This window comes from Suncus etruscus, chromosome 13 (assembly GCF_024139225.1).
Source record: "Suncus etruscus isolate mSunEtr1 chromosome 13, mSunEtr1.pri.cur, whole genome shotgun sequence".
NCBI classification, from domain to species: domain Eukaryota; kingdom Metazoa; phylum Chordata; class Mammalia; order Eulipotyphla; family Soricidae; genus Suncus; species Suncus etruscus.
Window position 1 is genome coordinate 17,310,775 of NC_064860.1, and position 23,750 is coordinate 17,334,524.

The 23,750-nt window shown below is 37.7% G+C and overlaps 1 protein-coding gene across 1 annotated transcript in view; it reads right to left on the reverse strand.

Moving 5' to 3' along the window:
- Positions 1-459: 459 nt before the first annotated feature.
- TSC22D2 (TSC22 domain family member 2) overlaps positions 460-23,750 on the reverse strand; it is a 46,362-nt gene continuing 23,071 nt past the window's right edge. Inside the window, exons 3-4 of the mRNA XM_049785380.1 lie at positions 2,475-2,526; positions 460-926 (exon numbers count right to left, since the gene is read on the reverse strand). Of these exons, the coding sequence (XP_049641337.1) occupies positions 666-926; positions 2,475-2,526 (313 nt within the window). The 3' untranslated portion in view covers positions 460-665. The remainder of the gene's footprint in view (positions 927-2,474; positions 2,527-23,750) is intronic.

A 23,750-nucleotide genomic window follows, 5' to 3' on the forward strand; every position in this document is an offset into this window, starting at 1 on the left:
CTTACACTATACAAAATTTACATTCAAGCTGGGTTTTGACTACTGAAAATAAATACCAAAGGTAAATTGCCGTTAGTGTTAGAAATAGGCGAGGATTTCTTTTGTTCAATTATTGCCTAAACGTTTAAATCTAGTAAATGCAATCCCGCCTTTTAATTCTTACTGATACTTATAATTATTCAAAAAAATTAGAAAAGTTCTGTGACATTGTTCATATACATTATGAAAAAATAGCAGCCCTGTAATAAATAAACACAAATAAATGAAAACATCTGGAGGCAAATGTTAATGATACTGCAAGAAAGTGGCTCTGTAGGAACTGTTATTTATAACGAGAGAGGCAGAGGCGAGGCTTAGGGAAAACTTAGGGACACGAGGATGCTCGGGCGAGCCATCAAACTCTGGAGCAAACCCACATCTGTGCACCAGGTAAATGCAGCCTCCGCTCACTTGGATCCACCCCGCGTGTGATGACAGAACTGGACATGGACAGTGCTGCGTGACATCTCAGAGAGAAAAGCTCTGGTAGAATGATTGTCTAATACTGAAAAGGCCAAACACAACCAAAGCATGGCTACTTGCTTTCGTGTAAAGAGGAAAATAACACCAGTGGCACACAAGGATAGATTGCTTTCAGTTTGTTTCTTTAACGAGGCAAGAAAGCGTTATGCTGAGGAGACATTCGGCTGCTGTGGAGGTTGCGCTGGCTGCGGAGGCTGTGCTGTCACTGCTTGCTGCTGAGAAGTGCTACCAGGATTGGCCGGTTGGGCTGGGAGCTGGGATAACTGATCATTGTTGGAGAGAGATTTTAACAGTGCATTTTCGCGTTCAAGTAAAGAGTTTCTTTCCACTAAATCTTTTATTTGTTCCTTTAGAACTTCCACTTCTTCTCTTACTGCATACATCAAATGGCTTTTCACCAGATCCTATGAAAACAAAATAAAAACAAAAACACACACATATACCAAAGTAGGAATGTTAAAAACAGTAAGGGAAAGTGGTTACTATTTAGTTCTAGGTCCATTTGGTAACTTGTAAACAGACAAAAAGCAATATTTATATTAGTGGTTCTGCTTTTGCTTTTATTTGTTTTTTTCTGTTTATTTGTTTGTTTTGGTCACACCTGGCAGCGCTCAGGGGACCATATGGGATGCTGGGATTTGAACTATTGTCCTTCTGCACGCAAGGCAAAAACCCTGCCTACACGCTATCTCTCCGGCCCCTGCTTTTGCTTTTAATGTTTCTACTGCAATGGGCCATAAAGACAGTAGGAAAAATCCAGCTCCTCTCTAGGGCAGTAAACCCTATTTCCTTTGTAAAGTTTAAACTAATTTCCAAGTCACTAAAACTTTAAGAAGGTCCTTAAATTTTCAATAAGAGCCTAGAATAGAAGAAAAGTTTTAAATTAAATAGATTCAAGATAACAAAGGCTATTATACTGACACTAAATTTAATCATGTTATTGCTTGAATAATATTGGCAATTTTAAAAAAAGATTTGTAGAATTCTGAAACTAATTTTTAAGAGTAGTCTAACATGTTTTTAATAAATTTTACATAATATGAAGAATACTTCATAAATACTTTTTTTTGGTTTGTTTTGGTGTCAGAGGTTGAAACCAGGATCTGACACAGGTAAAATTTGTGCTCTACCTCTAAGCTATGTCCCCGGCACAGCACAGCTATGTGGTAACGCAACATTTAAATAATACAAAACTTAGTACAATCAAACCAGGAAGGCTCTGCGCTCAGATTATCATTCCTGGAAGTGTTTGGGGGACGCCTAAGGGGTGCTGGGAATTGAACTCAGGTCAGCCTTGTGCAAGACAAATGCCATGCCCAATGTGCTATCGTATCACCCCAGCCTCCTTTTGGTGGCACTAGGACTCAAATTTCATTCAGTGCCTCACACATAAAAGGCAAATGCTGTCATCATTATGCTACATCCTGGATGTTTGGTCACATAACAATTTTCAATGCTCAAATATCTGGGAGAAAAATAATGTATTTTAATATTGGATGTCCTCTCCACTCAAATGATCCTAAACAATGCTATCACAGAAAATTCAAGGTGTTCAAATGGGGGAAAAATTCACTTCATTGTAATTTCCACATTAAAAATTCTCAATGGGCTATGTATCATCTTGAACTAAACCACCATCAAAACATTATCTTTTTTGTTTGTTCGTTTGTTTTCAGCCACACCCATTGACGCTCAGGGGCTACTCCTGGCTATGTGCTCAGAAATTGCTCCTGGTTTGGGGGACCATATGGGACACGTGGGGGATCGAACCATAGTCTGCCCTAGGCTAACATTCGCAAGGTAGATGCTGTACGGCCTGTGCCTGCGCTCTGGCAAAACATTATCTCATTTTGGTCATTTAACCATTAGGTATTATTTTTCAAAAATGATAAATCAACAGCCAAATGCTTCTTCCAATCAACACAAAAAATGAGAGAACTAGAAACACTTACCATTGCTTGTTCTATTTTGTTGTCAATGGCTACACCACCTCCCCCAGATGCACTGGAAAAAATTAGAATATTTTATTAAATTATTCAAAAACATTTTCCTTTCAACTCTTAAATTAACCACACCTGTGTTTTACTTAAAAACCAATGTAACAAATCAAACTGCCTTAGAAAGTCTTTCTTCACAATTTCAGTATTAGAACTCTCATTTTTAAATGATTTCACTAAAGAGATGATTTCTAAAAATGTTTTATAGTTCTAACATGACAAACCATTTTAAAAAATAATTTCAAGTCCTACTCCAGTTCTTAATTCAGGAAAACTTACTTTTATTTTGGTTTTGAGCCACTCCTGGAGGGCTCAGGGGATCATGTGGGGTGCCAGGGATCAAACCCATGTGAGTCAGTCACATGCAAGGCAAGCGACCTCCCTGCTGTACTATGTCTCTGCATACAAGTAAGATGCATTAACTCAGTAAGCAGGCACCCTTTCCACGACTCTGGAAAACTGGTCTGGAGACCTGCTAATTTTAATTCCAAAATGAAATAAAACCAGCGGCAAAAAACTCTTCTAAGGGTTTGTGGGTTTTTTTTTTTTTAATTTTTTTTTATTTTAGTATCTCATCAACACTGGTACTAAAGTTAATAGTATTGAAGATGTTCTTTTGTTTGAGGGGATGTCAAAAGAACTAAAGATTATGAAGTTACTAAAACTAATTCCGCTTTTCCTTGCCAATAGAAAAAAAAGCCTAGGCATTTTCAAAATAATTCTAGATTGTAAGAAGGCTTACCAGCATCTTTTTTTCCTCCTGTGTTTTAGCCAATATTTGGTGACTAACTGAACAGGTAACTGCCACTGAATTTTACACTGAACGACGCCTTGTGATTTATGCAGTAGCGCTGCAATTTATAGTTACATGTGCCTTGCTTTGCACGATTCTTTACAAGCATTTAAAAAAGCCTTACACATGTAAAGATTTTTCAGACATTATATAGCCTTTCCAAACCAGCTACCAGCTACTAAGCACCACTGATGTATTTTTTTTTTTTCAATTAGAAATAGCAGCATCCAAAAAAGTGAAGTATTGGGACAGAAGAGATAGCATAGCGGTTGAGCGTTTGCCTAACATGTGGCAGACCTGGGAGATATTCAGTTCCATTCCCAGCATCCCATATGGTCCCCCAGCCTGCCAGGGATGATTTCTGAGTGCAGAGCCAATAGTAACCCCTGATCACTGCTGGGTAGTGCCCAAAAAACCAATCAATTAATCAATCAAGTTCAATCAAGTTTTAAAAAAAAGTGAAGTATTGAAGGCAGTCTTTGGAATCAGTGTGGTAGACATGTCCACAGAGGCTTGCTAGTGTTGCACAGGTGCTGAGAGTGTTTCAGGATTTAGAAGTGGCAAAATAATAAGAGGTACTGGCTGGCATCAGCACCTTACAAGATCTATTTGGATTTTGATATTAGCACTACTATATTTGACAGGGTATTTCTGAGCCTCCATCCAATATAATACCGAGGGCCCAAGACATCTAAACAGATACTAACACCTCAATTTTCTTAGATGAATTGGGCCTCATGAAGAGTGAAGCTTCCTATAAAAATTATTTAAATTTAGATTTTATATACTGATAATATAAAGTATCAGATTCTGGTTTTTTTTTGTTTGTTTGTTTGTTTTTGGATTACATCCAGCAGCACTCAGGGGTTACTTCTGGCTCTATGCTCAGAAATCGCTCCTGGCAGGCTCAGGGGACCATCTGGGATGCCGGTATTCGAACCACTGACCTTGCGCATGCAAAGCAAACGCCTTACCTCCATGCTATCTCTCCGGCCCCATCAGCTTAGTTTTTATTAAAAAAAAAAATCACTGTTGTTCAAATTAAAAAAAAATCAAGGGAAGAATCTAATTCCACACTTCTCTTATTATGTACAAACATGGTAGAATATATAACTACCAAAGAGAGAAATTGGTCAGCTGGGGGATGTGTTGAGTTAGTTACACTACTTTCCAACTATTTGCAGGAAAAACCTTCCTTAGTAGGTTTAAGTGATTTTGCAAGTTAGAGACCTACAATCCAATCCAGAATGCCGAGTTCCTCCTCACTTAACCAACCTTCTCACACTGTTTGCCCCAGTGCCTCTGAATCATTTTTAAAGGGCAGTTCTAAAAGTTATGAAACTGGGGCCGGGCGGTGGCGCTGGAGGTAAGGTGCCTGCCTTGCCTGCCTGCGCTAGCCTAGCCTAGGATGGACCGCGGTTCGATCCCCCGGCGTCCCATATGGTCCCCCAAGAAGCCAGGAGCAACTTCTGAGCGCATAGCCAGGAGTAACCCCTGAGCATCACAGGGTGTGGCCCAAAAACCAAAAAAAAAAAAAAAAAAAAAAAGTTATGAAACTGGATATTGGAAATAAAACCTGCAGAATGTCATCTTAATGTAATAAAATTACTGGTATCTTCATATTAAAAGTATTTAGAACATATCATTGGTCAATGAAGACATTGAAGTAGTAACACTTTTCTCTGGATACTGTCCTAATAAATTCTAGTCCTGACACACACCTGTTTATAGCAAAAGGGAAATCAGTTTGCAACATAGATGAATCACAGGGACGCTATGTGTCCCTTTAAAAGGCATTAATATCTCACTTTAGTTAGAATTCATCAGTTCTGGTTACTCCAGACTTCTCTAAACCCCTGTGGTGGGGGGTGTGTGTGCTGTTGGGAAGTGGTCTTCAAACAGCAGCATGAGCCCCAATTCTGGGAACTCTAGTTACAACAGTGGGTGGGGTCCCACCTTAGTGTGATTCCTGGATCTGGAATTTGCATTTCTAGCAGGCTCCCAGGTGAAAGGGCGTGTGGGCAGCCTGACAGCAGGAGGAGAATCAGCAGTTGGGAGGGCTGGAAGTAGTACGAAGGAACTAGCAGAGCAGCCTGCTTACATCTAACTCCTTAGAAAAAAAAATTGGGGTGGGGATCTACTTTAGGTAATGCTCAAAGTACCACATGTAATGCTAGGGACTGAACTCGAGTCAGCCACATGTAAGGGGCCCGAACCCCCATACTGTTTCTCTGGTCCTTCCAAGCCATCTTTCGAACTTGATCTTTGCCTGTGGCTGTTGGCGCCCTCCCACCCTCCATCTGTCTTCATTCACTTGTACCTTTTCTCAGCCTCCAATGAAGGCAGAAATGTTCCAGTTCCACCCTGGACACCTTTTCTCTATTCCTCCCAAAGAACCAGTGCTGGGGGGGGGGGGGGCTTGAGGTTCTGAGTTCTGAGCCACAGTTGGGCAGTGTGTAGGGTTGAATCCCAGCTTTTCACTCAGGAATTTCTCTTGGAAGGCTCAGGGCCATTCTAGGGATCTCCAGTAGGATGCAAGGTATCCTTCCCACTGTACTCTCCAGCCAATGACTTCTCTGGTGAGACCTTATTTATAGTAGCGAAGAGCCAGGAAAGGAGGACAACACTATCTGGGGTGAATTTTTGGAAATTAGCTTTTCCAATCCTCTTTCTCCAATCATCTAAAATAAGGGTTAATGACATTCAACAAACTCATAGGGGGGGATGAAAAAAAGATTCGCATCTTTCATCACTGCAGACTCCACAGAATCATGAGGAAATCAAGAAAAATTCTGGAGTCTAAACTTAAGTGTTATTCACCTGGGAACTTGCTGGAAACCAAATATTTGAATTCATCCAAGAAATACTGACTTTTATACTCCTGAAGTGGGGCTCAGGAAATCTATTTTTTCCCTCCTGGTGATTCTGATAGCAACTAATTTTTGAAAGCCACCGCTTTACATAGTCTGATATACAATACAATCAAAGATACCACTATGGTCATCTTCAACAAGTAATTTGGTTTTTATGTTTCAGAGCCTTGTTTCAAGGAGGCGAGCAAGTTCTCTATCCGGTCCAGAATAATTGGTCTGGACATCACACTCTTCGAATAAAAAAGATCGACTGAGTAGAATCGATTTTTCAATTTCAAATTTGTTTTCTTAGAGTATCAGATCTTGTTTTCTTTTCTTTAAATTGCTACCAATGTATTTTAATGACTAACATTAAGTGCCTGAAAGAAAGCCTTTTAGCTTTGTAACTATTATTATAAAGCACATGTGCAGCATTATGAAAGGCAAAGAATAATTTTCAAAAAGGAAACCTGCTGTGGATTAGGAGTATTTCTTTCAGAATAAAGCCATACTTTAATATATATATTTTAACTAGGCTTAAATATATGGAGAAAATAGATAGAATATAGGATAGTAGTGGAGGGGAGGATGAAAAAATGACTATTATTTTTAGATGATGAATCTTTCTCAACATTGTAGTCCCCAGAGGAACCAAAGGGTTTGATTTTGGGATTAGAACAAATGATAACAGCATTCGCCGGAAGGGAAAGCTCTGGTATCAGCAGAGTTTCTTTCAATGCTGAACACTTCTCTGCATCCAGCAGCCCCTTTTTAAAAATCTGTACAAACCAAAAGAGACAGATTCATAGCTGTTTAAAATAAATACACATTTCCTCAATTTATTTCTCTATTTGATAGTGGATATGCTCTGACAGTTTGTCTTCTGTTCTTCTCTGGCTACAATGAACAAAGTGACAAGATAGGAAAAGAACGCATGGAGAGACGGCCTGGCGTCCTGTGACATGTCACACAAGTGACCCAGAGTATGGACAAGCCTGAGCAACATTCTCATTGCACAGAAGATCAAGTACTGAGGCCAAGTACCTTGCTCTAAGACACAATATCAGAAAACAGGATCCGAACTGAGAAGAAATAAATCAGTAAACATAGGCCTTCTGTACTCAGAGCAGGACAGAAGAAAGCAAGAACCTGTAATGATCAGAAAGAAATTCAGAGTGGTGTACACTCTGATGAATACTTTCACAAAGCACCAAATGCCGGTTGTGAAACCATAGCACAGACCCAAAGATTACACCAGGCTCCTGACATGCCATTTATCTTATCTAGCACATTCCTAGAAGAGGGACCTCTCTGAGAAGAGGGGAGGTAACTTCTCGGAAAAGGCACTTGCCTAGTGATCAAAGTTTAGACAGGCAATATCACCTCTAAAATGCAAAGAGTGAATTTCTTTTTTCTTTTCGTCTATTAGAAAGCTAAAGGTTCCTTTAAATGACATAGATCTATATGAATACTGTAAAAGACAAAACCACCTTGGTTATTCAAAGACCTTCTAATTTCTGTAGTGTCAACATCATGATTAAAAATCCACTAAAAGAATCCCCCCCAAATTATAAAATTAAATCTGTAATACAATCTTCTTTGAGTTGATAATTTGGATATCTGAGTTCAAGCAATGTTTACATCTTTCTACCCCAACAAGATAAGCACAATTCCTAAAAAACTAAACAGAAACCACAAACTTTTTTGGCAGTCAGTTCTCAGGAATAAAACTGCATTTCTAGCAAATCAACTACAACCTTAATCCTGTGCTAGCACTCCACAACCTGTCCACCCCATGAAGCTCTATGGTAACCTTTCTTATTAAAATATGTAACCCTTGGCCTCTTCTCTAAGAGATTTGGTCTATCTTTTATTTTTTAAAAAAGAAATCTCTAAGTCACTGATTACGGGGAAAAATAAAACCCAACCCCAATTTGCAGCAGAGGGTTAAATAAAACATGAAAACAAGTATTTACAGCATTAGTTTAAGAGCAAATAATTCTCTTTCTGAAAATGTATAAATAGCTCAAATTCACGCAGACTTAATCTTTGGCCAAATGCAAACCATAGAGGAGGTCCTAATTTATGGAACAGTAATTAAACTCTTAGATGAAGTTAACAGTAAATGGAGTACTTATAAGATTGTGAGTTCTATTGAAGTAAAAGCAAGGTTTAATTTTATGATTTTAAAAACTCATAATATGCCTCATGGAGATTTTTTACTAGCAATAACATAAAGTCAGTCATTTTTGTGGACACCATAGTTATTATTCATGGTAGGCAAGTGAATAAAACTAAATGCTATGATTTTCAAGTAACTAGTCTTCACAATGGTATGAAAAGAGCCTTTAGCAAAGGATTATTAAAATCTCAAACTAATTTACATAATGGTTAATATTAGTTTTGGGAATCTACAAAAACCTCCGTTCGCCAATGCTCTCTAAGCATCTAATTTCATGTCAAACCCAGCCAGAAAGTTTTAAAACAAGGGGATAAAAAGCACTTTCTGTATTTTGTATCAATATCCATGAATGATATTCATATTTTTACTAGTCATGTAAGACTCTACTATTGGAGAAATATGGGATCTGTTAGTCATCTTTTTTTTTTTTAATTTTTTATCTTGTCAGTCACCTTTCTGGTGAATCTCTATTTTAAGTTATTTAAAAATATACTAAAATGGCATGAAATTAATAAAAAGTCCCTCTTCTTCAGGTCTGGTGTAAATAAAGCCAATCATATTATATGTATTAACAATGTTTAATTTAGAATATTCTGGAGTGGGAGAAGTCTTTGTAACTATATGGCTCAAAACTTAGAAAGCCCAAAACCTCTTTAAAAATTTCCCTTAAATGGGGGCCAGAGAGATAGCATGGAGGTAGGGTGTTTGCCTTGCACGCAGAAGGACAGTGACACGAATCCTGGCATCCCATATGGTACCCTGAGTCTGCCAGGAGCGATTTCTGAATACAGAGCCAGGAGTAATCCCTGAGCGCTGCCGAATGTGACCCATCAAAAAAAGCAGAAATAGTTACTACTTCTAGTAGTTACTACTGCTTCTCATTTCCAGTAGTTATTTCTGTGATAAATAACCATGATACAGTAAGCTAGAGATTTACACAATATATTAAAAAGGTACTCCAGAGAAGGAATAGACAAGCATTAACTTTTACCTTCTTTCTACAGATGTCTTTACATGTCCAAGTTGTGGTATTGGAAAGACATCATTTTAGTACTTGGCAGTAAATTCTTATCTAATTAGTTATTTTTCTTGTTAAGAGCCACTCACCTAAGGAAATTCTAACTAGCAGAACTAAAATAGTTTCTATGAAAACCTGTATATCAATACAATGGAAGTTCAAATATTCCAAACGAAAATCTAATTTCCCATTATTTTTTGTTACATACAAGTGTTGTTAACAAACATGGAAAAATTGTTATTTTTAAACATATGAGGTACTTCATAAGACTATTCATATTAGGCAAGGTTTGACAGGTAGAAGAAATGACTTCCTTATGAGTCAGTTTGAAGGAAGAATGTGAGAAAGGAGTGGGAGGAGGGCAGCATCTTCCCCAGAGCTAGAGGATGTGTACTTTCAGCAGGCCTTCCTGAAAGACTACACGGGACTGTGTATGCCATCAGCAACAATAAATTTGCTACCACAGTTTGCTACCTACTGCAGAACTGTCCATCCCGGGTCAGCGCGGAGGGAAGCATCATTTGACAGGCTAACCTGACAACTGTACCTCCTTGCACTGTGGGAAAGCCGAGGGTGGACAGTATTTAGAACATCATTTCTCAAACAAATGATCCCATCAACCCTGGATAGTCCAAAGAAGTCGGGTCCAAAGGGGCCATGGGTGAAAATCATGTAAATGGTGTGAAACTAGGCACGACCCTACACTACCCAGAAGGACTGGAGTGGGGGCTACAGAAAAGAAACAAGGTCAGAAGGAAGTGAGAGAGGAATTAAAGGAGGGCTATAACATGAAGCTACTTCCTTGATGACCATCAAGTCATTTTCTACAATGAACAGCAAAATTGGCCATTCTCCCAAGGAGTTCTTGGTATGTGATAAAATGGCAATTTCAAAGAAAAATGTAAACAGTCCTTAATTCTAAAGTTTGAGCCTGAAATTAAACTTGCCAGATTAATTTAATTAAACTTGCTTGTTATCTTATTTATTGAAATAATCCAAAAAATTTCTCCAAAGGCAAGAGATTAAGTCGTCAACAACTTTTTGCCTTTTTTCCACCTTTATGGTCAAATCTCAGTAACATCTATCTCTCTGGATAAAACTAGTTTTTTTTTTCCTTGTTAGTTTGTTTTGGCCACATCCATCGGCATTCAGAAATCGCTCCTGATATATGGGATGAGGAATCAAACTGGGTCCGTCCCGGGTCACTAGTGTGCAAGGCAAAAGCCCTACGGCTGTGCTATTGTTCCGATCCCTGGAACTGTTTTTTAAGAGAGAAATTTAATGTGCTTTAATATCCAACACTTGACATTTTGGCTAGAAGAGTACAAAGTGGGTCAGTGTCCACTGACGAGACTAGATATAGAATTCAGTATAAACATTGCAGCTAGACACCTCACCTTCCCATGTGAGTCTGTTGTTTCCTCAGGCAAATTACCCTAACTGATGCTCCTGGGGACGAAGAAGGGACTCAGATAAAAGGGGTGTAAAAAAAAAAAAGGCTGTGTGGAATTTTTAGCTTGAACCAAATAAGGAGAGAGGAGGTGGTTAATGTGTCTCAGAAAGAAGACTGGGGGTTAAGAGGGGGTGGTAAGCAGGCAGAAAATGGCAGAAGAATCTGGGAATGAAGGTGAAGCGGCTACTGAGTTTGAGAACTTTAGGCTTTAGGATATAGATTCTTGGGAAAAAATATATATAAAAGTTGCTGGAGGGCCTAGATTGTTAGTATAGTGGGAAGGGCACTTGCCTTGCACTGAACCTAGGTTCAGTCCCTGGCACCCAATATGGTCCCCAGAGCACCACTGGAAGTGATCCCTAAGCACAGAGCCAGGAGCAAGCCCTGAGCACCAGTGAAGTGATCCTCAAACCTAAATAAAAAAATAAAATAAAAAAAGGGAAAAGGTTGCTAGAAATTGATATCCAGGCCTCTGTAGAGTAACCTGGCAGCCTGTGATTGTCCAGAAGGTGACAGGTATTCACCAATAGCGAGAAAAGATGAGCTCGCATAAACAGGGAAGAAAATGGACCCAAACACTGGAAGAAAACCAGGGAAGAAAGATGGATGTAAAGCAATTGCTTCCTTTATTAAATGGCCTCCCATTAGCCTCTTAATGGCAAGTAACTATAGTATTTTTGGACCACGCACATTGGTGCTTAGAGGTTACTCTTAGTGGTGCTTGGGGCAACATGCAAGTGCCAGGGATGAGAGAAGGCTCCAGGCTCTACCCACTTCCTATCCTGGCAAGACTGGAAATAGAATCTAGGGCACTACACAGAAGGGACATACTGTATCACTGAGCTACATCCCTGATATAACAGTCATTCCTAATTTTTCTCACTCTATTTTATAAATGAGACATTTACGAATGACATTCATAAGTGAAATGGCATTTCTTTAGAAAGCCAAGTACAAATCCCCAGATCACAGGTATAATTAATTTCTGCTCACTCTATAGCTAACAGTAACTCTAACTCTCTGTCCTAAAGGTAAGATACGTAACAACTGCTTTACAGAAAAATTAAGAACATTTTGGCCAATTACATTTGACTTGTCACAAGGATGATTTGCCCAAAGCCTGTATTTTGTTGGTAGGTTATTAATCTTTCCTACTATATGTCCCTTCTCAATCAATATGCAAAGTCCAGAGACAATTTGTAACTGGTCTTCATACCTATCGACATGAAAAAATATTGTAGGTAGGGGGACTAGTCTTTTAAACTTTTCGTCAACCAACAAATCATCTGTATTTGGAATATCTTTAAAATGTCATTGCCTTGGGTTTGAGCAAAGAACAGCAATCAAGAAAATACTATCCTGAAGAGTTACTTCAGCTGTTGAGCTACCAATTGGATTATTAACTCTGTTCTGTGCTAATTCGCTAAGCAGTCCTAAGCAACAAGTTGAATTTTCAGGAAAAAATAATAAAGTAGTTTATAATAGCGTAAGTTTTTAAAATTAGACGAATGACTTAAAATCCCAATTTCCCTACTTATTAGTAGGATGATTCTTTTTTTGTTGTTGTTGTTTTGTTTTTTGGTTCACACCCGGCAGAGCTTAGGGGTTACTCCTGGCTCTGAGCTCGGAAATCGCCCCTGGCAGGCACAGAGGACCATAAGGGATGACGGGATTCTAACCATTGTCTGTCCTGGATTGGCTTTGTGCAAGGCAAGAGCCCTACTGCTGTGCTATCTCTAGGGCCCAGTATGGTGATTCTTTTAAGTTAATACAACAAAACCAATTTTATATCATCTATAAAGTAGGGTACCTGATGGATTAAGGGGAATAACTACCTTCCCCCAAAAACTGATTCTTAAAACAGATTATAAGATAGTTTGTAATAGTAAATCCCCTTTAAAAATTGTTTCTATTATTGAATCAGTTTGGACTGACACTGTTTTAGAATTATCTTATTAAAGCAATGAGGGACAAGTACAAATATGTGTGATTACAAAAAACTAGCCTGTATGTTGGAGCTTCAAATATCATATAATCCTCTTCAGCCCTCACGTTTACTTGCTTTTCATTTATTTGTTTTTGGCCATACCCAGAGATGCTGGGGGTTACTTGGGCTCTGCACCCAGCAGTTTTGCTGGCAGTGTTCAGGGACCATACTGGGACAGAACCTGGGTCTGCTGCATACACGGCAAACGCCTTACCCAATGTACTAACACTCTGGCCCCAGCTTGATATTTTTGTTCTCAGCAATTCAGATGAAGATTAATGCAAAACTGAATGCGAATAAAAAATAGTCTCACTTGACATTTAAATTTCCATCAATATTTATCAAGCACAGCACTCTCATAAATGAAAGCGAATACAGTTCTTATTTTGCGCTCCATGCCTCACTAGAATAAAATTAATTCCAATTTTCTGGGGGAATGTTCTTCCCCAAAGTCACTCTAAAACTAAACTGAATTATTTTAATAAACACCAAAGTTTACAAAATGGTTTTTAACTAAGAATGCCCCCATGCCTTCCTTTGAAATGTCAACACTTTTTATTAAATACAAATCAAAATAGTAGGAGATAAAAGTGCTATTTGTTTCTAAACCACCACTTTAAGCTGAAAAACCACTACTTCTAAACTACCCAATTAAAAAATGGCATTTTGTGCAAGGCACCATGGAAAAGTAGCAAATCTGAAGTCCTATAATAAAGTCTAAAGGGCTGTGTTTTCTTTTCACTCAAGAATAGTCATACTTGGGGGCTGGAGTGATAGTAGGGTGTTTGCCTTGCCTGTGGCCGACCTGTACAGACCTGGTTCGATCCCTAGCATCCCATATGATCTCCTGAGTCTGCCAGGAGTGATTTCTGAGCAGAGAGCAAGGAGTAATCCCTGAGCACCACTGGGTGAGCTCCAAAAACCAAAAATAAAGAAAATAACCATACTCAAATATATTTACCTCAAATAGGACAACTGAGGTATATTTTAAAGATCCAAGGCACCTAATTCTTGTAAGAAATTACAATTCTATAATGCAGATACAGTGGCATAATTTACAACTGCTTATATATATATATGTATACACTCTTATGTATATATGCATATACAGTTTAGGTAAAAAAAATTTTTTTTTGGCTTTCGGGTCACACCCGGCAGCGTTCAGGGATTACTCCTGGCTCTACGCTCAGAAAACATTCCTGGCAGGCTAGGGGGACCTATGGAATGCCGGGATTCGAACCACCGACCTTCTGCATGCAAGGCAAGCACCTTACCTCCATGCTATATCTCTGGCCCCTATGTAAAAATTTTTTTTTTTTTTGGTTTTTGGGCCACACCCGACGATGCTCAGGGGTTACTCCTGGCTGTCTGCTCAGAAATAGCTCCTGGCAGGCACGGGGGACCATATGGGACACCGGGATTCAAACCAACCACCTTTGGTCCTGGATCGGCTGCTTGCAAGGCAAACGCCGCTGTGCTATCTCTCTGGGCCTGTAAAATATTTTTAAATGAATTCAAATTGTTAAAAAAAAAAATCAACTCCAGGGGCAGGAGAAATAATAGCACAGTGGTAGGGCGTTTGTCTTGCACACAGCCAACCTGAGATGGACCCAGGTTAGTCCCTGGCATCCCATATAGTTTTCCGGGCCTGCAAGAAGTGATTTTTAGGCACAGAGCCAGGAGGAAGCCCTGAGCATCACTGGGTGTGGCCCAAAAACCCAAAAATAAATAAATAAGTGAAATAAATAAATAAATGAAGCAAATAAAAAAAATCAACTCCATCTAAAACCTGTTACCTGCAGTGGGATGTTTTACTCATATTCTGTATTCTCATTTTTGTGCTCGCTAGTAGGTCCCATCCTCTTCGATTCTTTATAATTTTGGTTTCATTATGTTAACCATTTTCCCTTGAATTATGAACCTGTGTCCATCTCAGAGGCCTCTGTTTTACACTATTTGGGACCTGGGGATGTGGTATAAGTGGTGGAGCATTCACCTTATAGGCCTGATGCTCTTGTGGCATGCCCTAACCCTAGACACCGCACAGCTCTTCAGAACAACAAACCAAACCCAGACAACTCCCCAATTAGGATAAAAGATAACAGAAAAGAAAGGAAAGACAGAAAGATAATAAGAAAAAGAAAGAGAAAAAGAGAAAAAAGATGGAGTAAAAACCCGCAGTATGTAATATATTGCTTAGTTATATTTTGCAAGTTGAGCATGAATTTATGTTGAACATAACAAATTAATAAACTGAAAAATAAGCTGCTTTAACTACAGAGAATCACTCAGAAGGGTGTCACTAGTATTCTGTAGAAAAGGGTACTTTCTGAGAAATATTTTACTCCCTGACAAAGCACTCAAATGAAAAGCCAATGAACTTTTGGGAGGTGATGTTCCTGGCCATCTGGTTGTTAGTAAAGATGAACAAAATGTACTCATTTCTCTGTAGTATAGGTGGTCCAAATAGGTAGCAAGCTATGAAGCTGGAGGAATGAGAAATCTAGGAGGGGTCCAATAGGTTTTTCAGATTTTGCCTGTCAAACTGCTTCCTCATGCACAGATCAGCATGAGACCAATGCTATTCTATAGGCAAAAAAGAGTTGCCGGCAAGGGTGGGTTTTTGTGAAATTAGATAAATACAATATGTTAAAGGCAGTACTTTTGGGGATAATACACGGAAGTTCAAGGCAAGTGCCTTACTGCTGAGTTGCATCCCAGCATACCTTTGCAGATTCTTTAAGAACAGGCCTAAGCCACTAGACCCAAAAGTCTGAAGGAATTTAGATTCATGTCGCTCCTTTTACGTCAGTGCTTGATCCAAGCACATATGAAGGAGTCCCATGAAATCCTCGCACCATCATTGCAATCAGTGACAGACATTGGAAAATACCTCTGATCTCTAAGATGCTTAGCAAATTCTCCATATCTGTTTTGAAGTAGAATTTAAAAAATGTTGACAATATTTATTACTAACAATTTACAGCTCTGAACTAGAACCTGTTCCGTTGATAATGAGTTATAAAACAGAATTAGCTACAGATTATTCTCAAAGCAGTATTTCCATACAAATGTAAATAGGAACTTTATAAAACACACACACACACACACACACACACACACATCCACATATATACTTCTTAAAAGAACAAAATCTATAAAAATAAATGCTTTTGGTAATGGTAAGTACCAAAAGTTTTTCCACTTCATAGATGAAATTTTCTGGTATATAGAACAATTTAAGAAAGAATTAAAGATGGAATAAAAAAAAAAAAGACAAATGACAGGTGCCATGATAAACCTTCCTAAGTGTTCAAAAGGTTAGATGACAAGTTAGAAGCCGCAGTGTAGATCTAATTTAAGGATGATACAAAATGCAGAAACAAAAGATCACTAAATTCCCTTCTGACTCCAACTGAGGCTCAAAATAAATTCAGGGGTGATAAATAAATGTGTTGGTTCTGTAGTTGTATGTAAAAATTCAACTCAACACTCTTCCACCTTTTGTTTTAGGGCCATATCTGTCAGGGCTCAGGGCTTATTTGGGCTCTGCACTCCTGGTGGTGCTCAGTGGACCATATGGGGTGCCAGGAATTGAACCTGGGTCAATCAAACGCAAGGAAAGCGTTCTACCCACTCTACTATCCCCTGGCCTTGCAACTCAATCCCTTTTATAGGATTCTAAATATTAGTTAGCCATCAAGTTTGAATACCAGTTTTAACATACAAGTATATTCTGATTTCACATTAAGTTAGTAGCCTCTCCAAAGGCTCAGAATAAAAATAGATACTGGGAATTCTACAAGGTAATTTTTAGTGCCTGGTACATGGTAAATACTTAATATGTTAATTCTATCTTTTGTATTAGTATGGTGAATGGCCAAACTTGAAGTAACCAAATACACAAGGAATACCAATTTTGGAGTCAGGTGATCTATTTTTCTCTATTTTCTGAACTGCATATAATGATTGCAAACATTCAGATATAAAATGTTATATTTATACATTTATACATGCGATATCAGAGGTGAGGATAAACATAATCATAGTTTATGATTTTACAGGTCCATATAGGAAACAGAACTTACAGGTGTGATAAGTTCTCTAAGATGGAAAAAATTATGTGCTCTGAAGGCACATCATCAAGATCTAAGGTTAGAAAGACTATTTAGTAGAGGAAGTGCCAAAGTTAGTGAAGAAAAAGGGCACACATAAAAATATTCAAGTAAAAAGAACCGTGAGTAGTGACATTAGAACACTTAAATAAGAAGAAAGCTGTAGGATTTACTACAAAAGGAAGAATTATACCTTGAACTGGGATGAAAGAAATGGAAAGGTTGAATACGTAGACAAGGCAGTTATCATCAACTGGCTTTGAGGTCATAAAAACCTGGACTTAAGACAGTAATTAAGGAAGATCATTACACAGCTTCAGCACACATATGGCTTCCTGCAGTATGCAATGAGAAAAGCATCCTGAGAATGCCAATAATACTTAAAAGGACAAATGAAAATGTAAAGCCTATGAAGAGGCCTGAGAAGAAGCTATCGAGAGAGGAGAAAATACAAAAGAGATGGTACTACGAGAGAGGAGAAAATACAAAAGAGATGGTATCACAGATGCCAAGTTATTTGTCCAAAATTTTGGAGCACTAAAATTGATGTAAAATTTGGTCACTACGACACACAAACAGGTATATAAATTCTTGTTTTATTTTTGTCTTAAGCAGTAACTCCTGTTGTAGCCTTAACTTTTTTTTGGGGGGGGGGGGGCCCACACCCCGTACTGGTGCTCAGGGATTATTCCTGGCTCTATGCTCAGATATCACTCCTGACAGGCTCGGGGGACCATATGGAATGCTAGGGATCGAACCCGGGTCTACCCAGGTCAGTCATGTGCAAGGCAAACGCCCTACCACTGTGCTATCTCTCCAGCCCCAGTAGACTTAACTTTAAATCATATTTAAGTAGGGGTTGTTTATTTATTTGGATTTTGAGCCACACCCAGTAGCACTCAGGGGTTACTCCTGACTCTATGCTCAGAAATCGCTCCTGGTAGGCTCGGGGAATTATATGGGATGCCAAGGATTAAACCCGGGTCTGTTCCGGGTTGGCTGCGTGCAAAGCAAAGCAAATGTCCTACTGCTGTGCTATCACTCTGGCCCTTAAATAGGGCTTAAATGAGAATAAATTGCAAGTACTTAAAAATAAGATAGGTTATTAGATTTGGAGGGCATTTGAGAATAAAACAAATCAAAAGAATATGAACTAAGTGCTTGATTAAAAGAAAAATTTTGAAAAATTATCCAGGAACTTAACTTCATTGCATAAAAGTAGCATAAATTTATAAATATATGAATTTATGTTTTACATATGAGTAGATGGAAGGGAGATTTGTTGGCCCAGTCTTTGCAATGTTCAGAGCTTATTTCTGGAAGTACTCAAGGGACCTTATAGAGTGCTAGGGATCCATCCTGGGATGGCTACATGCAAGACAATCACCTTAGCTACTGTACTATCTTTCCAGCTCCTAAAAGAGATTTCTCAATCCAATTACTCATAATTAAGGGCAAATGGGAAACTGATATAGTTCTTAGCAGCAGGATTTTTAACTCATCCCACATAGCTGAGCAGCTTTTAAAAATTCTTCCCAGTATTTCCTATTTATGCATTCTAATAAGCAGTGAGTCCCTTCATCATAGCTTGTGAATAGTGCTCTACTGGTAAGAACACTGCTGTAAACTCTTTGCTTATTTTCATAACATTGCATTTGAACATGCTATTTTCTAAAGCAATATTTAATAGTAAGCAATGCATATTTATTTTGTCAAGTGATTTAAAAGATGTTTTGTAAGAGAAAACTATTACTTCGATTCAATGAAAATCCAATTTATATACTTAAAATCCTCAGATAAAATAAAATCTTTTATATCACTCTTCAAGTTTTCCAGGTTACTCTGTTTACCAGAGTATCAACTGAGAAGACAGTTACCAATTTCTCTACAAACAGGGGATATTTAGAGTATCTAAGATTATGGCTGTGAACGTGAACGTCCAAAAATACTTTAATACAGTGCCTGGCACATAGTAACTGCTCAGAAGCAAAAATGATAGCTATTCTACAGAGAAAGGCACTCAGCACTTTATGTGCACAGAGAATGGACTGGGCTAGGCTCTCATTTGCTCCATCCATCCAATAGTCACTTTCACTGGCCTCTAATCATTAAGATCTACAAAACTAATGTACTCCTTAACATTTCTTACAGAAGTTCACGAAACGCTTGGGTTCTAACAAGGACTTGTTTCTGGGTCCTCTAGACACAAGCAGTTCTAGCAATGTTACTTAACTGTCTATAAACTAAGTTATGCTCAGAACCCTTTCCTGGAAAACTGAACACTCAGAAGACTCTATCCAAAATTACACAGGGGTCATAATCCTGAGGCCAACTGACTGACTGTTAAGTAGGAATAAAATCCGAATTACAGAAGTTCTGTAGATTTACTGAAGAAAATAGGGGGGAGAAAAAGATGAGGAAAGTACGTGGAGTAAAAAACAACTATTATCAATTTTATTTCTTCTAGATTCCTACTACCGGCTTAGACACTTAAGCTTAAAGGATAGTAACACAGAGTCAAAGAATATCCTTATCAGAAACAATTTAGAATGTTAATCAAAGAGAATGTGTGCCACGAGTGCACGGGCAAGGGAGAAATTACAGCCTGCTAAGATAATACTCTCAATCTTTTGCAAACTTGTAGTGTGGTCACCACACTTTCGTGAAAATATCAATTCTGTAACTCATGGTTGACGTGAGTCATAACCCAAGTTCGTTTTTGTCCTTTGCAATGTATGATGCTCTTCAGATTACAGAGGAAGATCATTCCAACCTAAACTGTTAGTCCAAGAATATCCCTAAGAAATACAGCTGTGTAAAAACAAAGCAAAGTAAGCACACAACTTTTGTTTCAGTTTAAGCAGAATACAATTCTGAAAGGAAATGTAATTTTCAGGACATAAAAAAAGTGCATAACAGCTTCTAGTATATTGTCAGTTGATATGGCTATATTGGGACTTTTCAACAGAAAAAAAATCTGGATTCATAGACTGCTAGAAGAAAACTATCTAAAAAAAAAATCCCCAGAGCAGTGCCATAAATTTAACTATATTTTATGAAGAGTGGACATAGGTCTTTAAAAAAAAAGATTAATATTTTTCATACACTGAAATAGCTTGGGGCTCTTAACTCTATGGGACGCACCTACAACTGATGCAATAGAAATATTTAAATAATCTCACTAGAATACAGGATGTCACTTTATTTTTAAGATATGAAACACCACTGCAAAAAAGAAGGCCTTTGGCCTCATAAGACTTTGAAAGGATTACATACTCCAAGTGTTTAAAGTTCCAAAGTTTTAACTTATATCGAAATACTATACTCTTAGTTACACAATGTGCCCATTTTGTTCATGAATAGTCATCTCAATACAATAACATCAGGTATAATACATAAAATCTAATCCATTAAGTCTTACCAATTTATGACCTGATGAGACACTCTTGTGGACAACATTCAGTCCTTAGAAGCTAGAATAACCCTCCAACCATGTGAGGGCATCACAACTTTTAAACTTTCGGCTTTCGATCATTATTATGCCACATTCCTCCTCCGATGCTGAATTCTAAAAAAAATTCTAGCAAAGAGTTTAAGTAAATAAGTGTTTTAATCAAAGAGCCTTTAAAAATCTTTTATAGCAAAGTTTATGTTTTACCATGATTACACAAACTAATATTCTGTACTTAAGTATTTTTTTAAAGTAAAATAATGTCATATTTGATCTGGATACTTCAAACTTTATAAATTTCAACATGGACTTTCAGGTCATCAGGAATACTTTTGTTAGTAAAAGTAGAAATGGAACCAAATAAGGATTTAAAATCATGATCCAGAAACTTTGATTTCACATCAAAATCCACTATATAAACAACTCTGTAGTCCTAGAGAATGGCACAGTCCACTACTTGGGTTCATGATCATATAAAGTTTCTGGAATAATAGCACAATTGGCTGAATCAGTATTAATTTATACTGATCATTTAAATGCTCAGGACAGCAATCTAATTTTTATACTTCAATCCTAGTCTATATCTAGCACTCCCAATTTTAAATGAGACATCAGGAAAAGAAAAAAGATTTTATGTGTTTTATAGAATAGGCATAAAGTTCCCTATTCTATTCAGAAATAATCATTTGTATATGGGGACAGAAGGAAAACAGGAGAGAGCAGATTTAATAAAGGTAAACATCTCTCCAATTAAAAATGTAATATCAGATTAAAATTAATTTTTTAACCAACAAACTTTCAATTGGGCATCCATTTTAATTGCCAGAGGATATAGATAGATATTAGTAATATTGTCTGATAAAAAGGTTCACTTATATTTTAGTTGCCAGTAACTCACAGAAAAGGCGATACACTTAAGGACAAGTTCCCCCTAAACTTGCTCCTAAATAAACTAACAATGGAACACTGAAGAGGGAGAAAGAAAGAGCTGTTATTGGAGATCAATATGTGCAATGCTACAGAAAATGAAGACAGCATTGTAAAGGAAGTTTTATAGCAATTGCCTGAGAAATTGAACCAAATGTAGAAGTGAGTTAGTCTGTTTTGATTTAAATTTTTAATGCAATTTTTCTATAACACAGGGTCACTGAGTAGTGTCCCATACAATCTAAATTAACTATTAAAATCTTGCTCATTTACAAATAGAACCTTTCCAAATGTAATCTCACAACACATTTGACTTCAATAAAATATTATGTAACTTGACTGTCTTTCAAAACAAATCTTATAATGTAATAACCTGGTGAAGGCAGAAACCCAGAATTATGAGAACAAAAATATTTTAAAGTTGATTATTTCATCAACATATTCTCAAAACATTTTAGAAAAACTTTAACGCTTTGTCTCCGACAACTGGAATACTGACCATTTTTTTAAAAATGCTGTTTTGAAGATTCGCTCATGTTCCAAGATAATACTCAAAGAATACTCATATTTTTAGTAAATGCTTCCTGAAATATATAGATATCTGCAATGCTAGTAATCTGCTTGTCAGAAGGGCTTGTTTAAGCAGTCATTTACAGGGCAGAATGCCTGACCCTTTATTGAAGGGCCTGTCACCAAGCAGAACAATTATGATAAATGTCTGGAAAGCCTTTGGTTGATAAAAAAAAAAAAAAAAAAAATCAAACCAGCCATATAAAGCTAATTTGACTATGGAACTTGCAGTAAAAAAATTCTTTGAAAGGTGAGCACGTTATACAAATAGATAGTAAATTTAAGACTTACAGAACAGTATGTATAAAAGAGGTACTTCTATGCCTCATTATCCTGAGCATGCATTTTCAACCTTATGCTACCAAATCCAGGGCTGCATTCATTTTCAAACAATGAATGTAAGAAATCCTTATAAAAAAATCTAAAATTAATGGAATGTGCTATTTGAATAAAAACAGCGCTTATTACTTGGGGTTGATAATAAAGTCTCATTTTCAAGTGTAAACCACATTTCTGATCAAAGTTCACACTACACTGTTTTGAGAAACCCCAGACAAAATTAACATTGTTGGTCCAATTCTTGCTTCCCTGAATGTCAGAGATGCTCATTTACTTATTTATTTGTTTGTTTGTTTACTTTTTGGCCACAACTGACAGTGCTCAGGACTGAACCTAGGTTAGCCACATGCAAGGCAAGTATCGGTCCTTCTATAGAGATGATTACTTTTTAATAGTGAAAATGGGAAAAGGGAGCAATCCTGTATGTTCCAATAAATTTTGGTGGGAAGACATTTCAGAATTGGCTAGCAGAGTGAAAACACCAGAAGGACAATATTTCAAGAAATTCACATACACACACACACAAAAAAAACCCCCACATAATTAAAGGAAACCTCTGTCTGTGACTGGCCCAGGAGGTAACTTAAGGCACAATAATTAGCTATGACCAATTTTAATAAAAGATATTTCATATGCTATCATTGTTATTAAAAATACCTTTGGTGGAAGAGAGCAAAATATTTAACTTTAAAATTTTCATTATCTCCCATAGCCTTTGGCGGTAGCCATGGGTGCTGCTGGGAAACTGTCCCCCCCCATCTCCCCAGCTCTGAAATAATGTGAAATGTGAAACATATCTCACAAGATAGGTTACCAATATTTTGATTTTATATTTATTTACTGTTTTTTTCTTGTGTCACACCAAAACACACACGCTCAGGGATTACTCCTGGCTCTGCACTTAGATAGCACTCCTGGCAGGCTCGAGAGACTACATAGGATGCTGGGAATTGAACCTACGTCCATCCTGGGTCGGAGGCATGCAAGGCAAACACCACTTACTATAGCACTTACCATTGTGCTATCACTCCAACCCAGTTATCAACATTATATTTAATTTGTTTTGTTTGATTTTGGGCCACACCTGGTGATGCTCAGGGGTTACTCCTGGCTATTCGCTCAGAAATCACTCCTGGCTTGGGGGACCATATGGGATGCTGGGATTCGAACCACCGTTCATCCTGGATTGGCTGCAAGCAAGGCAAACACCCTACCTCTGTGCTATTGCTCTGGCCCCCAGTTACCAACATTTTAATAGATCATTTTTACTTAAAAAAGTAATTGATAGTCCTCATTCTCTAGAGAATATTTTTGTTTTTGGGTCATGCTTGATGGTGCTCAGGGCTTACTTCTGGCAGGATTCAGAAGGCCATATGGAGTGCCAGGAATTAAATCCAGGTTGACCACATGTAAGGCAAGTACCTTTTCCCTATACCATCTCTGGTCACATACTTTTTTTTACAAATTAACATTGGTGTTCAGGGAATAAAAAAAAAAAACAAAAAACAAGTAGGTTAAAAGTCAGTTACATATTACTCAAATAT